This window comes from Ischnura elegans, chromosome 1, assembly GCF_921293095.1.
Source record: "Ischnura elegans chromosome 1, ioIscEleg1.1, whole genome shotgun sequence".
In the NCBI taxonomy this organism is placed as follows: domain Eukaryota; kingdom Metazoa; phylum Arthropoda; class Insecta; order Odonata; family Coenagrionidae; genus Ischnura; species Ischnura elegans.
The window spans coordinates 159,565,080-159,584,720 of record NC_060246.1 but is presented as its reverse complement, the minus strand read 5'-3'; the positions used below and the strand labels follow the sequence as shown (position 1 = coordinate 159,584,720).

The window sequence follows — 19,641 nt, the reverse complement described above, 5'->3', positions numbered from 1 at the left end:
ATTGTCTGCTAGCCGAATCTATTTTTCCTCCTTTGTAATCCTTTCCCAGTATTTTTCATCCCAGGAGATTATCTTCACATCTTTCCAATGGATGGTTTTCTTTGATGATCTGTTCGGGCACAGCAGATTTTTGAGGTTGACATAGCCTGAAATGCTTTGATTATTGTGGCAGTCGGCAGCCATGGAGGAGATTACCCCGTGGAGTACCCAAGCAGCCTTATATGCCAGGGAAAGCATCAGATCTTTTTTCACTGAGGTCATGTTGATTTATTGCTGAAAATCCTGTTAGCATTCCTAAAGTAAGTCATCGTGCCTTAGTCTGCTGGCTAGTTTCAACAGGTTTTTTTTCCTATCTTCAGGCCATAAATTAATTGCAAAATTTTTGATAGCATTTGATAAACAAGGAGGGTGAGGAAGGGCCATGATACGGTCATGCCCTGTCAACAATTTTACTCATTAATTCATATATGACTCACTCATTTTCATCACAATGTCAAATGCTTGTTAATAGTGTGTCCAAGATCAACGAATTAATGTTTGTTTCTGCTTGGAGAGCAGTCATTGTTTTTTGTAAAAAGCATGTGTCTTTTGTTAAGCAAGTATAATGCAGTAAGTTTTCTCCTGTCGTATTAAGAGCTAGTTGTTATCTTGCTTTTGTGTGCTAAGTCGTAATAAGGGTGTGCATAAGTACCATTCAGAAGTTGTCATTGTGTAAGGACAGAGCCATGCTCACATGCAACATGCATGATAATTTCTGGAGAAAGAATCCAAATCCTGAAGCACTTATTAGTTATAAAATCTGTTCACTGAATAGAAACATATTTTAATATTTACAAGTCAATATATGTACATACATACTTTATACTTCAACAATACATATTTTCAAATATTAACCTTATAAATACTGTATATGGTGTTATGATATCCCTCAATTAGCACTATGGATATGTTACCAAAAAGTGTGGTGATAAGCAATTTTGTGCTTATTGTTAGTGAGAGGTGTGCTTAATGCAGTATAATGTACACTTTCTGTATCTTCTTCTGCTGACTCTTCTATTTAACATACATGGGCATCAATACAATTAATATGGCAACAGAGATTGAAAAATCAAAGTGATTCCTATCTTTTGTAGAGCCAATCGCCTACTTCATGAATAAATTAGGATAAGTCATGTTCTTCTTTGTTTTTCCCATGCCTATAAAAGGAACAGATATGAGAGTTTTTGGCAAGTTTCTTAGTTGAGGTACACCATAAAGATTGCTTGAACAAATAGAGGGAAATCTTGCGACTCAGTCATGTTATAGCAAAAACCATGTTGACTGAATTCGTGTTAAGTGAGAGCTACCTGTATGATCTTGTGGGGAGCTATTTACATATTATACTCATTACATATAATATCTGTGTCTATAACTTAGAAAAGGAAGAATATTTAAATAGTTAGAACATTGGCATATATTATTTACAAGTATTTTCTTCATACGATCAATTTGTGAATGCTGGCTGCATCCAGTCTCCTGAAGACTTTTGAGCAAATTCACAAGTGAAGTTCATAAATTTCACGGACAAATGCTGAATTGTCTATCCCCTCAGATTCATCATCAGGAATTGTTCTGCTAGGAGCAGAAGCACCGCCTGATGCTGAGCATTGTGAATCAGTTACCGCAGCAACTGTTTGTTCTGGAATATCACTGGCATTTCTTCCACTAGCCTGTAAAGAAACATGATAGGTATTAACGTTCCACATAGAGAGTACCTATTTTAAACACATTCATCACAAAATGTAATGCACCCATAGTCTGTTAACTGGAAACTGTATTTTTATGAGCCATTTTATATTATATGTATCTACCATTTGTATCAGAAGACTTTTGAGTAAATTCACAAGTGAAGTTACATAAGTGTGATGTAACTTAAGTTGTGACACCTGGGTCGTGCCTGTTTCAGTGCATATTCAAAGTATCATTCATCATATATCTTGTATGATGTGAGGCACAATGTGGTGGAAGTTCTTAATATCAGTAAAATTGGACATTGCAATATTTTAAAATGTCATAAACCTAGTCCAACAAATTTCCTCACCTCACTTACAATCTCTCCTCTTACCTTGCTCAAAGCCATACATTGATTTGCATGACCATGAACAGAAGTTCAAAAATGCATGTACTAATTGGATTTAAAAGATATGCTAGGTGAATCATCAAGAAACAGCTAGATTGAGAAGAAGTGGCTATGTAAGGGCTGCAGTGGCGGTACTCTCTTTCCCAAGTTGCACTCAGCCTCCTTTCTCTTGGGAGCATTGGCCTTTCTGAGTGCCACTCAATCAGGGCCGGCCCTAGCAGGTGCGGGGCTAGGGGCGAACCTTCAGTGGGGGGCCCTTCACTTAAAATATTAAACTCTATACCCCATCTACAAACTCGAGCATTTTGAATCCCTACCACTCTCTGGCTAAGTATGTGTTCCCCTCCCAAATTCAGACTTCGTAATTACGCCGTTATGATACCATCATGCAGTTGAGTTCAAAATAGTATAATACAAATAAAATTTATAATTATATTTTTGGGTTAGGAACTTCGGAACTGTTGACTTTGTCAATGTCAGTATCACTTATCGTCTTCATTTTCGTACTCATGCTCAACTGTTATTTTTGAAGATGAAGGTTGAAGATATTTTTCGAAAGCACCTTTTTGTGCATTATTATTCCTTACTTGAAATTACTGCATTATTATTCCTTTTTCAAAATATTATTTTTTGTCTTGCACGGACTTAACAATACAGTAATAGTTGAAATTGCTTTTTCAAAACTATCGTATATTTTAATTTTTTTTTCACGAACACGGGGCCCCCCAAAGTGCGGGGCCCGGGGCGGTCGCCCTGGTCGCCCCGCCCTAAGGCCGGCCCTGCACTCAATAATCATGCGCAAAGCAGTTGCGCAGCTAGGAATTAAGGCTGGGGGGGTTTAGGTGCAACTAATACTGGGGTGTGTGGGGGTATGGTATACCCACCAGGATAAGCAGTAGGTGCGAGAATAATAAATTTTAAGATAAATGGTTCAAAACGGTGAGTTTTACGGCTTTCTGAGGGATACATATTTTATTAATCATTACACTATTCTATGAGCAATATCTATCCCATTAAGTAAAATGGATTAAGCTTAAAAATTTCTCTGTGCTCTGGGGGGGGGGGGTTTATCCCCCAAAACCCCCCTTGCTGCGCCACTGGCGCAAAGTACATACTAAAATCTTCTAGTCATTGATATGGTCCAGGGACTCAGGGAGAAGGTAACTCCCCTTTTAACAGTGGATGTTATCTAACATCTACATGATACCCTGCGGACCACCTCTAGGGTGTTAGGCAGGGGGTGACCAATCACCAGAATGCAAGTTAATTCCCACATACACATCGCATGATCATAGAAATATTCCGCATAGTAACAAAAAATACGTGCACCTTCTTGCAAAGGCAAAACTTGCCAACAGTTAGTAATTCTGATCAGTGCAGGCACAGCGAGGGGGGGGGGGGGGTTTGGGGGATAAAACCCTTCCCCAGAGCTCAGAGAAATTTTTAAGTTTAATCCATTTTACTTAATTGGATTGATATTACTAATAGAAATGTGTAATTATTAATAAAATATCCCTCAGAAAGCCGTAAAGCTCACCATTTTGAACTACTTATCTTAAAATTTTGCAATTTATTAATGTCGCACGTAGCTCTTATCCTGGAGGGTATTCCATACCTCCACACACCCCGATATTAGTTGCACCTAAACCCCCCTCAGCCTTAATTCCTATTTGCACCCCTGATTATGATTGCAAATCCATGCAAGGCTAGAACAATGAAAAAATACAAACATGCAAGGAGTTGTCCCTGCGAGTAAAACCACCAACCATATTAAATCAAGACACTCTCACCATCCCTAATACTACAAGGAGAGAATAAAATCCCTCGTCTGCTCAGTGGTGGTGCTAGGGGTGGGCCAGGGAGGGTATTACGATACATTCATGTACAATATCAACCAGCCCCACCAAAATTTTTTTTGGCGCACCTTCTGGCCCACCCAAATATGACGGACAAATTTCTAAAATCAAAGTCCAGAGTTAAACTTTATTTTATGAAATTAAAATAAATTGTATACAGTTATAGGCATATATGGAAAACCACTCTGTTAATATACTGAACAATTTTGCTTTGTCCATATTAACTCCATGAAATAAGAGAAATACAATCTGATTCGATTTTATGATGACAAGGCCCAGAGGCGCAGCAAGGAATTAAAGTTGGGGGGAGTTTAGGTGCAACTAATACCGGGGTGTATGGGGGTGTGAAATACCCACCAGGATAGTTGGTTAGTGTGAGATTAATACAAGGCGGAATTGTAAGATAAATGATTCATAATGGTGAGTTTTACGGCTTTCTGAGGATTTTATTAATCCTTACACTATTCTATAAGTAACACTGATCCAATTAAGTAAAATGGATTAAACTTAAAAATTTCTCTGAGCTCTGGGGGGGTTATGTTCTCTTATGTTTTAACTCCCAAAACCCCCCCTTACTGTTCCACTGACAAGGCCCACCCATTTTATAATAGTGTCCCACCCATGTGATGCGTGTTAGAGCTACTGCTAAATCTGCTGCTTTCCCTTTATTTTCCTCTCATGCCACTCCCTTCTGACAGCAAATGAATTGGTTTAATATGCAATGCATTCCTGTATGATTTCACCTGGTGTTGTAACTAATTGTAAGTTGTGACACTCAGGTCGGGCCTGTTAACCCTTTCCTGCCAGTGCCTACTTGGAAAACGTTTTCGTGCTACGAGTAGCATAAGAATATTTTAAACCTCTCTGTACAGAGCTCTTTTTTGGGGGTGAGTTGCCTGGGTATTTTCATCCCTTAGATTTGGGGCTCTTTGGGGCGCCCGTCCCTTATCCCGGCCACTGGACTTCACCCTCCAACCCTATCATAGCACGAATCCACAGTCAACTTATTGCGTTACCAGTGTTTTTTTCAACCAATGTTTTTTTTAAGCATTGTGGAATTTTAAACAGGTTTATAGCGTTAATAACAACAAAGTTAGTAAATATGAGGTAATAAGACTATTAAGTCAGGAAGTCCGTTATTTTTAATGCTAAAATTCCATTTAAAAATTGCTTGGGCACAGAACAAAATGAAGAATTCATTTCAAAGTATAAAAACATAGTACATAGTATGCAATAAAACACATCACTGAAAAAACTATTGAAAACGTAACTACTATGCAACGGAGTCCTGCAGTGAGGATGGTCTTAAATGAGTGGGAGGGTCGGGCTTTATTGCCTACGAGTGCCCCTAAGGACTCGCTAAGCTGGGTCTCAGGCCGGGCCTGAATGCATCGGACAATTGCTACCTCAGCAGTCACTTCCCTTCTCTCATGTCGGCCAGAGTCGACGTATCAGTCGTCTGCATTGAAAAATCTGCGACAGCTATACACGACGTCAGTTGTTATGTGTATGAAAATGCTCATCGGCTCCACCCGACGTCTGGTGCGAAAGGGTTAAATTTCAGTACATTTTCAAAGTATCATTCTTCAATTTCAATTGTACTAATTTTCACTAGAATTTCATGTGGGTCCCACTCAGTGACATCATGGCAAAATTAGCTGTGCCGGAACGCTCTTTCCTGGACTTTCTTTAGAAGTGAAATAGGTGTTACTCCGTCTTTTTTTTTTCATTACCAGTCATTATATTTACCTTTTATTACCAAATTTTTTTGTTTTGGTTAGGAATGCATAAATTAGAAATTTAGAGGCAACAAAATTGATCAAAGTGTTACTTGACTACTATGTATTTTGTAAACCCATGCCGGAACAGCGTTCCGGCACCATGACACCTCTAGTCCCACATCAACTCTGGCTTTGCTTCTCCACTTAAAGGCTTTTTATGAGACGATTCCCACACAGAAAATAGATACCTATATATTGTCTATTTTCATTATGAATAGATATATATCTAATAGAGGCCTATCAGACATCTATTAGATATATCTCTCTCTGTTAGACATCTATTAGATGCACAGGTGAAGAGGGGCGGTTTTGGGAAGTCCTCCAAAAGTGTCTTTTAAAATGCAATTCATGAGCTATGGAACTGATTAAACGTTTGATTAAGGGACAAATTTTTCGGTTCCTTACTCGAGCGATGGCGGACTTAAAAAATTTTGCTACGCATCAAACGAAGCCTGGCGACATGACAGTGGCAAAGCCAGGAATTTCGTTCGAGAAGGGCTCCAAAAACAAGGGGGAAAATTTTTGGAAAACCGGGCGCCAAGTAATGGGTTTTAAACTAATTTCATCACTTTTCATAATCGAAAAAACTTAATTTTTGAAAGAAACATTTCGTAAATTCCTGATTTCTCAATATTTTGTTTTCTTTAATGAAGGACAATAATTGCGTTTTTATATTTTGGGGGGATGGGGGGGCATCCGGACCCCCTAAAACCCCCTGGCTATGCAACTGCCTGGCGACTATGCCAACTATATCTGTATATTGTCTATTTTCATCTATGAATGGATGTATATCTAATAGATGTCTATAACACATCTATTAGATGTGCTGTTGACGAGGGGCTGTTTTGGATACATCTCCGAAAGTGTCTTTTAAAATGCGATTCATGAGATATGGAAGAGATTTAACATTTGATTAAGGGACAAATTTTTTTGGTTCCTTACTCGAGTGATGGCAGACTTAAAAAATTATGTCACGCGTCGAACGATGCCAACTGCATGACGTCAGCAATCATCCGTTCCCCCTAGCTGCCATTCCCTTCGCTGCCGTTCCCCCTATTAGAATTATGGTGATTAGTACTAAAACCATAATTATTATAATTACATAAGATTGTTCCTCCCTTAACTGACAAGGGGAGACCACGTACCTTGCTCCGCCTTTTTCAATGCCGTATTTTTAATGGCATTCGGAATGGCGAACACATCTCTGAACTGATAGTGGTTCCATTGAATGGGCCTTAGTTTGGCTGTAATTTATCAATTTCCGAGCGGTATTTTTAACAAGCATTACATAGTTCCTAAATAGCTCCCTCTCCAAATCAGGATCAGTTGGTCTAGTGATGGGTGCGTGCGGCTATCACATGGGGGGCCCGGGTTTTATACAGTGTTATATGGCATTTTGCAGTTTTCATTTTGATCATACGGCGACAAGTTTTTCACTAATGTTAATTGCAGCAAGCATAGGCAAGAGGAAAAATTTTTATAGACACAGATAAGTATAAAACATATGGATAAGTAGTTATCTAATAGACATCTACCGTAGATATCTATTAGACATGCTGCTGTTTTGACAATAATATATCTAATAGATATCTATGATAGATGTCTATTAGATAACTATTTATCTATCTGTAGATATCTATTAGATATCTAATAGATGTTTATTTTCTGTGTGGGTTGTATTGGTCTTCATCAAATGCGTATGTATCCAGTTATGTAGAGACAAATAAAAACCACCTTGTATTTCCAACAAAATCTTCTCCAGGTACTGTCGGTGAAGACTCCATCAACTTGTTCTTACAGGAATACAGTCATGCATTGAAATTTTAAATGAGAGATTGGAGGCCATGATGATTCAAATGAGAAATGTGTACATGTCATTTCTATACTGCAAGTCATTATGATTGCCTTGTGGTAGTTTTCTTAATGTGATGAAAACTTTTGTTTCGGGCATTTAATGTTTATTTTGTCTACTTAATGCTCTAGTATTATTCAAAAAGACACGCATGCTTTGAGAAAGAGTGCTTCTACTTGATTATTGAAATTTCTTTATCTTCACGTTTGAAATGGGGTCAATCAATCAGACTGCAAATCACAATTAATCCATTGAAATGATTTTGAAGATGCATGGGTAAGGTGAATGAAGACGAAAGAAATCGTCACCATCATGACATTTTATCATAATTTTTAAATGAAAAATATGAAGTTGCAGCAGCCCACTTTTCACGAGTTAGCGAAGTAATTACTCAAGCAGCAATCAGTGGGTATCCCAACAATATGCAGACAACATATTCGGCATTAACATATAACATCCACGCAATATCCATGTTAATCCAATCAATATTGCATGGATATCTGTCTTATATCCAAAGGACCAAGCAAACAACATTGCAGCGATGTCCAACAGTTGACATGGATGGACAGTGTACATATCACAATATCTCTAAGATAAATTCACAATATCTAATGACAAGGGCGTACCCGGGATCATAACTAGGGGGGGACAAGCCAAGTTGTGACATTAGTTTATGTGATTGTTTCCTTGAAAAAATAGTTTTATTTTAGTTACATATCATTTTTCATGGGTTTAAAGAAAGTTTGTTGTATAATTTTGTTCCTATTCAGTACTGATTTTTCTTTAAGACTTTTGCAATTTCTGCTTCTAGGGGGAGGGGCGGCTGCCCCTCGCTGGGTACGCCCATGCCTAATGAGTAGGTGATTAGTGTTGTTATTATGATTTTTGGTACTCCCCAGGCAGTGGAGTAGCCAGGGAGGGAGGGTTTGGGGGATCCAAATCCCCCCAAAACATAAAAACAATAATTTTCCTTCATAAAAAAAAACAAAATATTTTGTTAACAAATGAAGTTTTTTCGACAATGAAAAGTGTTAAAATTAGTTTCAAACCCTCTACTCAGTACCCAGTTTTTTCAAAAAATTTTCCCCCTGGTTTTGGACCCCCCGCCCTGAACAAAATGCCTGGCTATGCCACTGTCCCGAGGCATGCAAACAAAGCATTTGTACCTCCAATTCTATACAGAACATATGCTACCTGTGGATGCTAATTGGAATAACAATTTTTTTATATCACGGATATTACAACTTGGATATTTGCGTAATGTTATTTTTGCTACTAACTGTGGCTGTTAAAAATAGGATATCCATGCAACGTTGTCAAAATATCCATGGTGTAATGGCAATGTCTTTTAGATATTTGCATCAACCTCATTTAAATATGCGATGGATATCATCTGGAGCTTGGGTATATATTTGGCTCACTCACTCATTCTGAGAAAATGGCTCATTGAAGGGAGGAAACCTTCAGAAGAGCAGAAGCAACTACAGGAGGTTGATGAACGCAGACCAGATGGAGCTGAGGTGAGGTGGCAGGACATCATCAAAGAAAACGAAAGGCATTGATTGCGATTCGTTACCCACTATTAGTGTATTCATAATATGCAAATTATTTGGTTTTAGAACTACCGGTTTAGATGAATGGCAATGGTCAATTTTAACTGCATTTGAAAAAGGCCAGATTCGCGCCCATGCGATGCCACTCCACGTGACGTCACAGGGACCTAGTTTCTATATGGGTGGATGGGAGTTTTACATCGTCTGAGATTGCCAACGCATGCATGAGGCACAGAGCTCAGGGAAACATGTCTTAATAATCACTTATTAGAACTGGCTAAGGTCGGAAAGTTTTCTCCGTTTGATAAGGTATTAATAATCCTTATTTAAGCCAAGCGCTACCAGCTAGCAGGGTACTCTGCTACCTGATAGCATCCTGCGTCGTATCAGCACTCAAAGCCTTGCCTCAAGGTCACCTCACACGCCGACAGCGGGAACCAGAATGACGTCCCACGGCGTTTTACCAGCATTCATACCCAGCCGTCGCGTTTTAGTGTGCTTGAAATTTTTCACTTTTCATTTGATCGCAAAAAAAATATATCGTCATTTAAAAATCTATAAGCGTGAAATACGTACTCCAGGAGTAATAATCCTTCGATTTAGGCAATAAAAAAATAAAAGGAAACCACCCTATTATGCACAATGGGATGTGGGCCACAGGGATTGGTTTGGAGTGCTGGCAAGAATGCTGCCTTCACACCCTGTGGGTTTAGGGTTCAAATCCCCCTGCTGGTGGCTGAGAATTTTCAGAGGTTACCTGATCCCTACTTTAGTTGTATACAACAAGTTAAAATTTTGCCACGAAAAAATCATTTGTCTCATCCGAGATTCGAACCCAGACTTCCCGATTGCCGGTCAATTATGTTAACAGTTACACCACCAAGCTATTTCCTTCCAGGGTGAATCTGAGGCTGGGTTTGCCGAAGATGGTGTTGATTTCATAAGTCCACACTAAGGCACAGGATACGGAGGTAGTGCTTACAAAGCCAGTGTCGGATAAAAACCCAATTTAGTAGCTATTCCACGGAGGACCTGTGTTACCCAGATGTTAAGACTGTGTTACCCAGATGTTAAGCGAATTAGGCTGGGAGCCGCTGGTGACTTGGAAGTTGCACGCTAGGCTTAGATTGCTTGAACAATTGAGAATAGATTTCTTTAAGATCGACACAGAGAACATAATATTAGAGCCCCACTATATTTCCAGGTCCAATGGAAGTGATAAATTAAGAGAGATGTTTTGCTGAACGGATAGATATACGAATTCCTTTTTCCCCCGAACCATAAAAGACTTTAATAAACGCTAGTCCCAACTTCGTTAGAGCACTTCATTTTTTTTTAAAGCTGTAAATGGCTGGTGTCCTAGCACCCCCTGCCACACGCCTTTTAGGCGGCTTGCGGGGTATTATGTTGATGTAGACCTTTTCCAAAGCACTGCAAAGAACAAGTAATATGATGTGCTAGGGTGCACCAAGGATGTAATTCACCATGAAAAAAAATCATTTTGCTTAGCTGGGATTCGAATGTGGATCTCCCAATTGCTGGCCAGGTATGCTACCAGTTACGCCACCAAGGCGAATTTCAGACTGGGATTAACGGAAGGAGGCGTTGATGTCCCAAGTCCACACAAAGGAACAGGAGACGGAGGCCGTGCTTACTAAGCCTCTGTCAGAGAATAAAGACCAATTTGTTGCTATCCATGAAGGGTTTGCACCCATACTGAAGTAACTGTACTGAAATTCACCCTCTGACAAAATGGCTTGGAGGTGTAACATTTAAAGTTTTTAGGTGCTAACATTCCCGACCGGTAAGTGGAAGATCTGGGTTCCAAGCCTGGCCGAACCAAATGATTTTTTCATGGAAAATTTCATTCTTGGTGTAAATGTATAATTTTGCAACCACGCACGGGACTACATACAAAGTCACTTTTTCTATGTAGTGCTTTGGCCCTGCTGGAGTGTTATCTACATCTACATGATACCCTGCAAGCCACCTAAAAGGCGTGTGGCAGGGGGTGTTAGGACACCAGCCATTAAGACACAGATAAAAAAAATGAAGCGAAGTTGGGACTAGCGTTTATTGAAGTGCTTTATGGTTTGGGAGAAAAACGAATTCCCACATCTCTCTGTTTGACATAAAATCTCTCTGATTTTATCGCTTCTATTGGACCTGAAAATATAGTGTGGCTCAAATATTATGTTATCTGTGTCGCTCTTAAAGATATCCATTCTCAATCGTTCGAGCAATCTAAGCCTAGTGTGCAGCCTCCGAGTCTCCAGTGGCTCCCAGCCTAATTCGTATAACATCTGAGTAACGCTGACTGTATGCCTGTAACGGTTTTTGAGAAACTGTGCAACATTTCTTTGTATTTCATTCAGTTTGTGGATTAAGTCTTTCTGCACCAGATCCCATACGCTCGCTGCATATTCAAGGTGCGGTCGGACGAGTCTGAAATAGCACCTTTCTTTTACTTGCTCATCTGAAAATCTTCCCACAATAAGCTTGTAAAACTCCTATCTACTCGTATAGAAACTAGGTCCCTGTGACGTCACGTGGAATGGCATCGCATGGGCGTCAATCTGGCCTTTTTCAAATGAGGTTAACATTGACCATTAACATTCGTCTAAACTGGGATTTCTAAAACCAAATAATTTGTATATTATGAATAGGTACACTAATGATGGGTAACGAATCGCAACCAATGCATTTCGTTTTCTTTGATGAAGGGAACTACCCTACTACAAGCACATATAGTGTCTTATGTGACAAGAAAAAATTGATTTGCTCAATTTCATTGCAATAACTTGTTTATTATTATTATTACTTGTGCCTTTCCTGAATGCCTTGTCGCTCCCCTTCCTTCACATCCCTACTTAAATCCTCCACTTCTACTCACCGATTCCCGATGATGAAAGGATAACACTTGCAACAAGTGCATTATGGACACCAAGTAAATATCCTGAGGGAATCACACCCTTCTCCCAATTCCCTTTTTCTCATCTTCCCTCTTCCGTGTGCAAATGGAAGGATTCCTACCCTGACCCTTCTCACATTGGCACCCAAAATTCCATTTTATTTTTCTCCACTTACATCTAATCAAAACACCAATGAGAAGGACGATCAGACGGAAGCAAGGGCACTTGCAGTAATTCTGTTTGCATCGGGCACCTCAGAGATGATTGCTAGGATACTACGTCAGCACAACGTCCTAACAAGATTCACTTGTGTCACCATGACTGGAGATGTCCTACTGGGTTCAAAAGACGTTTTGCCGCACGACATTCAAGAAGGTGTCTACAAAGTGCCATGTTCATGCGGCAAAGACTACGTAGGAGAGACGTGTAAATCAATGAAAGTGCACATCAAGGAACACAGAAGAGCCACAAGAAATAAGCAATTTCAGCTCTCCGCCATTACGGAGCATGCATGGAGTGACCTCGGACACCAGATATTGTTTGACGAGGCAACAGTTGTATCAAAAGAAAATAGATATTATCCCAGGCTAATAAAGGAGGCTATCGAAATATTCAAGACACCTTAAAACATGAATAGAGAAGACGATTACCCTCTCCACAACTCGTGGAAGAGGGTCATACGAGAAAAAAGGCGACCAATCAGCCGCCAGCATGAAAAATTGGCGCCAAGAATGTACTATATAAGTCACCAAAAATTGAATCCCGACATCGACCTGAAGACGCCAGTTGGAACACCGGAGATACTGTCGTCGCAAAGAAAATGCACGCAGTGAAACCCAGAAGCATGGAGACATTTTCTCTACTTACATATACCCATAGCTCAGGCTACCCTTATGGAAGGGATACTTTCAATCTCCATTGTAATGGCCGTGGGAGTACCCGCTAAGTTGACGTCTACACAGGCAGGCCCAGGAGTGATTCAATGTGACAAACCTGGGCATGATTTTCATGCATCTATCCATTCCAGTTGCCGCATTGCAAGATTGGGAGCAGGATCAAAAGAGATAGGATGAGGAATGAGATAGTAAGGGATAGTAAGGGTAGGAGTGGTTGAGATCTCATAGGGAAGGTGCGAGAGGGATCGGTTACTGGGGTGCTGACTTGTGAAAAATATTGGGGGGCCCATATTGGGGGTCTTGTACCGGGAAATTTTATAAATATGTAGTTAGTTTTAAAGTTTTTTCTAAGTACTTTAGAAGAGTCATATGATCAACATTAGAACCCTGAAAACTCGATTCTCGATGACTCGACACTCTTGAGGAAAATTGACAAGCCTGACACATCTTTTCCTTCCCCTATAAAAAATGCTTTGAGGGGGCTCGGGCCTCAAATGGAGATGGCGCCACAGTTCAGTCGTTAAGAAGGGATGAGGATTATGTGGGGAAGTGATTTCGAAATTTGCTGATAGATGGGAAGGGAATGGGGGAAATACTAAAGGGAAGACTGGAGTGGACTTTGCAGAGAATGATTTAAGGGATAAGGGTTTCACTTAAATGTATACCGTGGTTCAAGTGACTTGGAAGCGACTATGTAGTTAACCCTTTCTAACCCAGAGCTATTTCTGGAAGAAATCAAATTTCAAGACTTTTCATTTTGAAAATTGAAAATTTTGGACCCAATCATAATTATTGTGGCAGCTGAATATTTCGTCATTACAATTTTCACCACAAAATAATGCGTAGTTTTGATATTTCCTGAATAGATCAAAAAACTTATACTTTTTTGATGTTGCTTAGAGGCAACATTGGTTTATAATGGTTTAAGAACAGCGTCCCCTAACGGGAACAGCTGCAGAGAAGGAAGAAGATCCATTCCATAAGGAGTGCACTGACGGGAATTAAGGGAATTTGTTAAAAAATTGGGGATCAAGAGGTCATTAAAAAAATTTCTTTCGGAAAATAAGGGACAGACTATAATGTAGATGAGTGAAGGGTCAGATGGCTAGGTCAATAAGAAATCGAGTCTAGGCTATCAAGGCCACAGTGAGAGATATTTTTTTGGGGAAGGGGACTTTACTTGGGTGGGGGAAATAAAGGGTTTGAGGGGGGAGTTTGAACCCCTAGGCCCCCCTATGGCCTGGTAGGCAATGAATGAGTTTATCAGGCAGTGGGTCATTACATCACAGAGTTGGTTTCACCACATTTTTATTAAGTCACTTTTTTGTCTGCTTGTTAGTCCTTCCGGACAAATTGTTACAACACAAATTCAATCCACTTCCTTATTGGCCATTGACTAAAAATTTTCAGGAACAAACGATAAAGCAGTGAAAATGCAATCACACCCAGGGCCGGCCTTAGGGCGGGGCGACCGCCCCGGGCCCCTCGCTTTGGGGGGCCCCACGTTCGTGAAAAAAATTAAAATATACGATAGTTTTGAAAATGCAATTTCAACTGTTACTGTATTGTTAAGTCCGTGCTAGACAAAGAATAATATTATGAAAAAGGAATAATAATGCCGTAATTTTTATTGTGCAATTGCGTTTGTCACATACTTAGCCAGAGAGTGGTAGGGATTCAAAATGCTTGAGTTTGTAGATGGGTCATAGAGTTTAATATTTTAAGTGAAGGGCCCCGCAATGAAGGTTCGCCCCTAGCCCCGCACCTGCTAGGGCCGGCCCTGATCATACCCATATTTATAGTTTTTTAGAAGCAGAGTATGAGGCACCAATTTCAACAGTTAACATTTGCATTAATCATTCAGCAAAAGTTTTAATGATTTCTGATTATTCATATTATATACTCCTCTATGATATGAATTATCGGACTTATATAATGTATTCAAATTATATGTTAAGTTTGTAGCGTGTCAGTCTGTCTGCATTTTGCACAGTCACTCTTTAGGGTCTACCTCAGCCTTATCAAGTGCTATGGGGATGCGGTTTGGTGCGTCCGATGCAGGATTTCAACACACCCATTATTGACTTGGTCCCAGCCTATAGTAGCTCAGCATTGTATAAAGTTGTGGGCAAACAAACTCGCAAAAACGGACAAAAAACAGCCTGGTCACAAAACGGGAGACAAAACAGTGGCAAGCCACAATTAATTCCTGTCTCCCCACTCCAGTGGTTCTCCTTTTCAAAACTCTAGTTGACTCAGGAGAGGGCAAAATGTAACGTTAGAAGGCACGCGGGGTGGCTCTCCAAAGAAAATCTTTTTTTTTCTCTTTACTTGGAATGATGCTGCTACGTTGGGTTCTTTATTAAAATGAGTCCACCAAATTAGACTGATAATAAATATTTACTTTTATACTATTTTTGACACTCAGCAACATATTTGATATTAACTTTACAACTTTGGGTTTCAAGGCATGAAATATCTTATTAAGCATGCTGAATGTAATGTTCTACTTGGTAAAAGAGAAAAAAAAATAATTAGCTCTCATGGAAGGAAAAAGCTCAGAGGAAGTCCTATGGCTTGGAGGTGGAATGTGGAAGGGCTCGTGGGGAGTAGGTGACACCCCAAAAACCCTTTAACTCGTTCCGATCCCGAAGTGGAATGAAAATTTTATGGGATACTGGCAGTATTTTGTCAAAATGTATGAGACTTGAAGGTGTAAGAACTAACAACGCTGTAGATACCACGATGTACGTTACAATATGGGTCAAAGAAGAACCATGGCGTGTCATTCACAACCTGCGTGCCCTTTCCCACGTTAAAGAGAGCCAGGCACTGGCATGCCACAAGGAATTCCATGTTTTCCCAAGCCCCCCGTGACCATTTCTCAATATTGGCCTATGATTCTCGCCAGTGGCATAACTATGGTGGGATGAGAGGGATATATCCCCCCCAAAGCCTCGGAGAAATAAAAATAATATTCAAAACTATTGTCTAGTTTGGACACAGTAAATTTTAACGTAACATTTTAATGAAACACAAATTTTAAGTGCCAAAATTATGTAAAATGTATTTGCAGGCATGTCATTTTTACGAAATTTTCCCAAACGGAGGGGGGGGGGGTTCGCCCTTCCTCATCCCCCCTCTTCTCACCCCCCAAAGCATATTCCTAGTTACTCCACTAATTATCGCGACTGGGTCGTGACAAGCAACAAGGTAACAACCGGAGCCCAGCAAGGTCAACCTGGAGCCCTATCCACTAAGCCAATCTCTCGGATAGTTCGTGGTCGGTTTTCGATTTTCGGAAAGACGTCATAATATCGGAATGAGCTATCAACTAACAATAAGATCTATCCGAACTTTCCGTCACGGAAACTCGTCCGAGAGCGGTCGAAATGACGGAGGGTCTCGGAAAATGATTTTCCGTTTCTCGGAATCGGAAAGTGATATGCCAGCCGGGAATTTAGAATATTTTTAACGCGAATGTGGTGTTGCAGAAACTGGTAAGAAGTCACAAGTAATTTTCGCGGTATGTGTACTAAAAATTATGGGGAATGAATGATTATGTACGGAGTTTTGAATTACATAAAGTTAGAGGCAAAACCAGTAGCTATCAAAGGCATTAACGCTTTTCAACAATATTGTAAATTTAGCCGAGTGACGGAAAGTTCGATTCCGAAATCTCGGAAACGAGGATATGTATTTACTGGATAGGGCTCCTGGGCGGAAAGCACTCAGGTGAGGTTGATGGTTGAGGGTAGTGGTGTTGGTTATTTTGTTAGCCTGAGTTCCTATTAGATCCACCCACACCCACCTGTGCGCTGTCGTCGTACGGAGGTGCTTCTCCCGTCGTCCGCCAGAGCGGCGCAGGCGTCGGGGCCGAGGCTTGCTCGTAGGGTGGCGGCTGTTCGGGCGGAGCGTCTTCGTACCTGGGGGGGCGGTCGCGCATCTTGCTGATCACGAAGTTCTGGATGCTGTTGGTGGTGCTCCCGTCGTCCGCGCTGCCCCTGGCCCCTGCCCCCCGCCCCAGGAAGGGCCGGCCCCCGTCGCCGCCCCTGCGCCGCACGCCCCACAAGCTGCTTCCGACGCCCCTGGGCCCCACCGAAATAAAATATTCTCATCAATGCTCTCATAAGAATGGGGTCGTTCGCCCATTTTCTCCTCGTTCTCAAATTTATTTATTTATTTATCAAATTGCCCTCATACAGCATAGTTTGCCATTTTATTGTGGCACAGTATAACAAACTTAAAAAGCACAAACACAATCAAACATTATAATTTAAAATAAATAACAACACATTGAAAGTAAACTTATTGACCTTAAGAGTTTCTATTAAGGTAGGAAAGAGCGCGGTTTGTAAAGGAGTGGTTTGGAGAGGAGAACGGGTCAATGTGATGTGGAAGGGAATTTATGAGGGAAGAGAGGCGGGAGAGGGCGGTAGGTTTGGTTAGTGACAATATGGGAATGGGCGAATATATGGAGAAGCGAATGCGTACGAGTGGGTCTGCATGGAACTTTAAAAGTTAGAGTGGATACGAGGTCGGGACAGTCTATGGCAGAGTTTAGAAGGCTATGTATTAGTTTTAAATCGGATTTGAGGATTTAATTTGGAATATTAGATATAGATAGAGTGTGCAAAACAGTATCAGCGGACATATTACGAAGATGAGGGACTCTGCACTTAACTATATTAGTGAAAATATTTGTCACCCTTTTAAGAGCCAGAATATTGGATGGGGCTGAGATTTTCCAAATGGGGGAGCAATACATTATAACGGGAATGACAATAGTTGAAAAATATGCGCGTAATGCTATCGGGTCTGCAATTTTTGAGAAGCGGTAGAGGAGGCCAAGGAGAGACATAGCTTTGTTTTTAATTTTTGTAATATGCTCACAGTAATTTAATTTTTGATCCATTAAAACGCCTAAGTCTTTGATGATGGAGACTCGTCTGAGGGAAAGGGAGTTTAAACAATACCTGATATCATAAGGGGACTTTTTTTAGCGAAATGGAAATTATGTTGCGTTGATTAGCGTTTAGGGGGAGTTTCCAGGTGTTGCACCACTCTGATACCTTGTTCAATGCATCCTCTAGGTTATGGCAGTCTGCGACGTTGTTGATTTGCTTAAAAATTATGTGATGAAGGAGGCTGGTTTATAAGAAGAGATAGGTTGGATGCCATAAAGATAAGTTACCGGTTTCAGTTGGAGTTACTTTAAAAAAATTAGTAATCAGTTACAAGTACTCGTTACAATTTCAAAAAGTAACTAGTTACAGTAACAAGAATAGTTGTAGTCACTTTAATCTACGGAAAATCGTAGTGTTTCTCTTCCTCATCTTTTCTTCTTGTAGAAACAGCAAATCGTGGTTTTGCTCGTAGTAGTGGGACCCGCCGCCCCAATGACTGGCTGGCTGGAGAAACTGGCTTCGCCGCTAAAAAGGACTACGCGGAGGAACACCCTAAAGCCGTTACCAGTGTGGAGAAACGCCGCGTAAACCTCAGATTCAATTAACAGAGGAAGCCTGTTTGCGTGTTCACTATGAGTTTCCATACGGCCGCATGACTAGGGACCAAAGTTATCCATGGATAAAACACAAATGGCAATTTCCAGACTATATTTAATTTAACACATAACGACCGACCATGGTTTCGACTCCTTGTGTCATTTTCAAGGTAATCCAACAAAAACTCTCTCGGTATATATACCCAGGCCAAAGGTAGGAGGTGGGGGGCATATGGAATTGGAGTGTGGGGAGTGGGAGGGGGAAACAGTTTAGGTGAACAAATGAGTGAAGGCCGAAACCAGAAGACATATCTACAACAAGAGGAGCGTGAGTGAAGGTCAGAGTTTTGACGTCTGAAACGATTTTATGCGACCAAAGTTAGTTCACTGGGGCATCTAATGGTCGCGAAGCCGGTAGTTCTACTTCTGGTTGCGACCTTTGCGTCGTTTTCTTATTACCTTTCGTTAAATCAGGTAATAGAACTTCTGCGGCAGTACATCCTGCAAGTTAGGCATACCTCTTGACACTGTCAAAGTGAAAACATAACTCAAAGGATACTACATTTAACTATTAGGGTGCCTTCACAGTTCGGCGTTGCGTTGACGCCGCGGCTAGCGAGCCAATCAGACCCCGTCTTTGAGAATTGATGACGTCACGTCTCCAGCTCGTTGCGTCGTCGCAGAAAAACTGAACCTGTCGGATTTTCTCTGCGTGAAGGCGGCAGGAAATTCGTTCGTTCGGTACACCGACGATTTCGAATTGGTGTTTGTTTATGGGAAGCTTAGGTATACAAATATGCAAGATTAGCTCTAATGGGAGTGACAAATGCTGTTTATTTCATTATTTACTATTATTTTGAAGTGTTAAGCTTAGATATTTCGTACTTTTCCTAAACATAGGATAAATGTTAACCCTGAATTAGATTACAATCACCGAGGAGCGTAGATTAACATTAACATACCCGTCATTGGTATCAAAAGCTAAATACAGCGTGAGAGCTTCTTGTTGGTGACTACGGTCGTTTAAATTCCAATTGATATCTAATTATTGTTCCCTCATGATCTACTCAGTTAGAGCTATTTAGATAACGTGACTAGGACAATCTGTTTGAACAACAGTTATCATTAATAAATATACCTGATAACATTCCACGTTACTCATGTTCACT

At 40.5% G+C, this 19,641-nt stretch overlaps 1 protein-coding gene across 1 annotated transcript in view; it reads right to left on the bottom strand.

Moving 5' to 3' along the window:
• Nucleotides 1–1,197: 1,197 nt before the first annotated feature.
• The window catches only part of LOC124172686, a 49,310-nt gene continuing 30,866 nt past the window's right edge, over nucleotides 1,198–19,641 (bottom strand). Inside the window, exons 5-6 of the mRNA XM_046552148.1 lie at nucleotides 16,781–17,057; nucleotides 1,198–1,709 (exon numbers count right to left, since the gene is read on the bottom strand). Coding sequence (XP_046408104.1) covers nucleotides 1,536–1,709; nucleotides 16,781–17,057 — 451 coding nt within the window. The 3' untranslated portion in view covers nucleotides 1,198–1,535. The remainder of the gene's footprint in view (nucleotides 1,710–16,780; nucleotides 17,058–19,641) is intronic.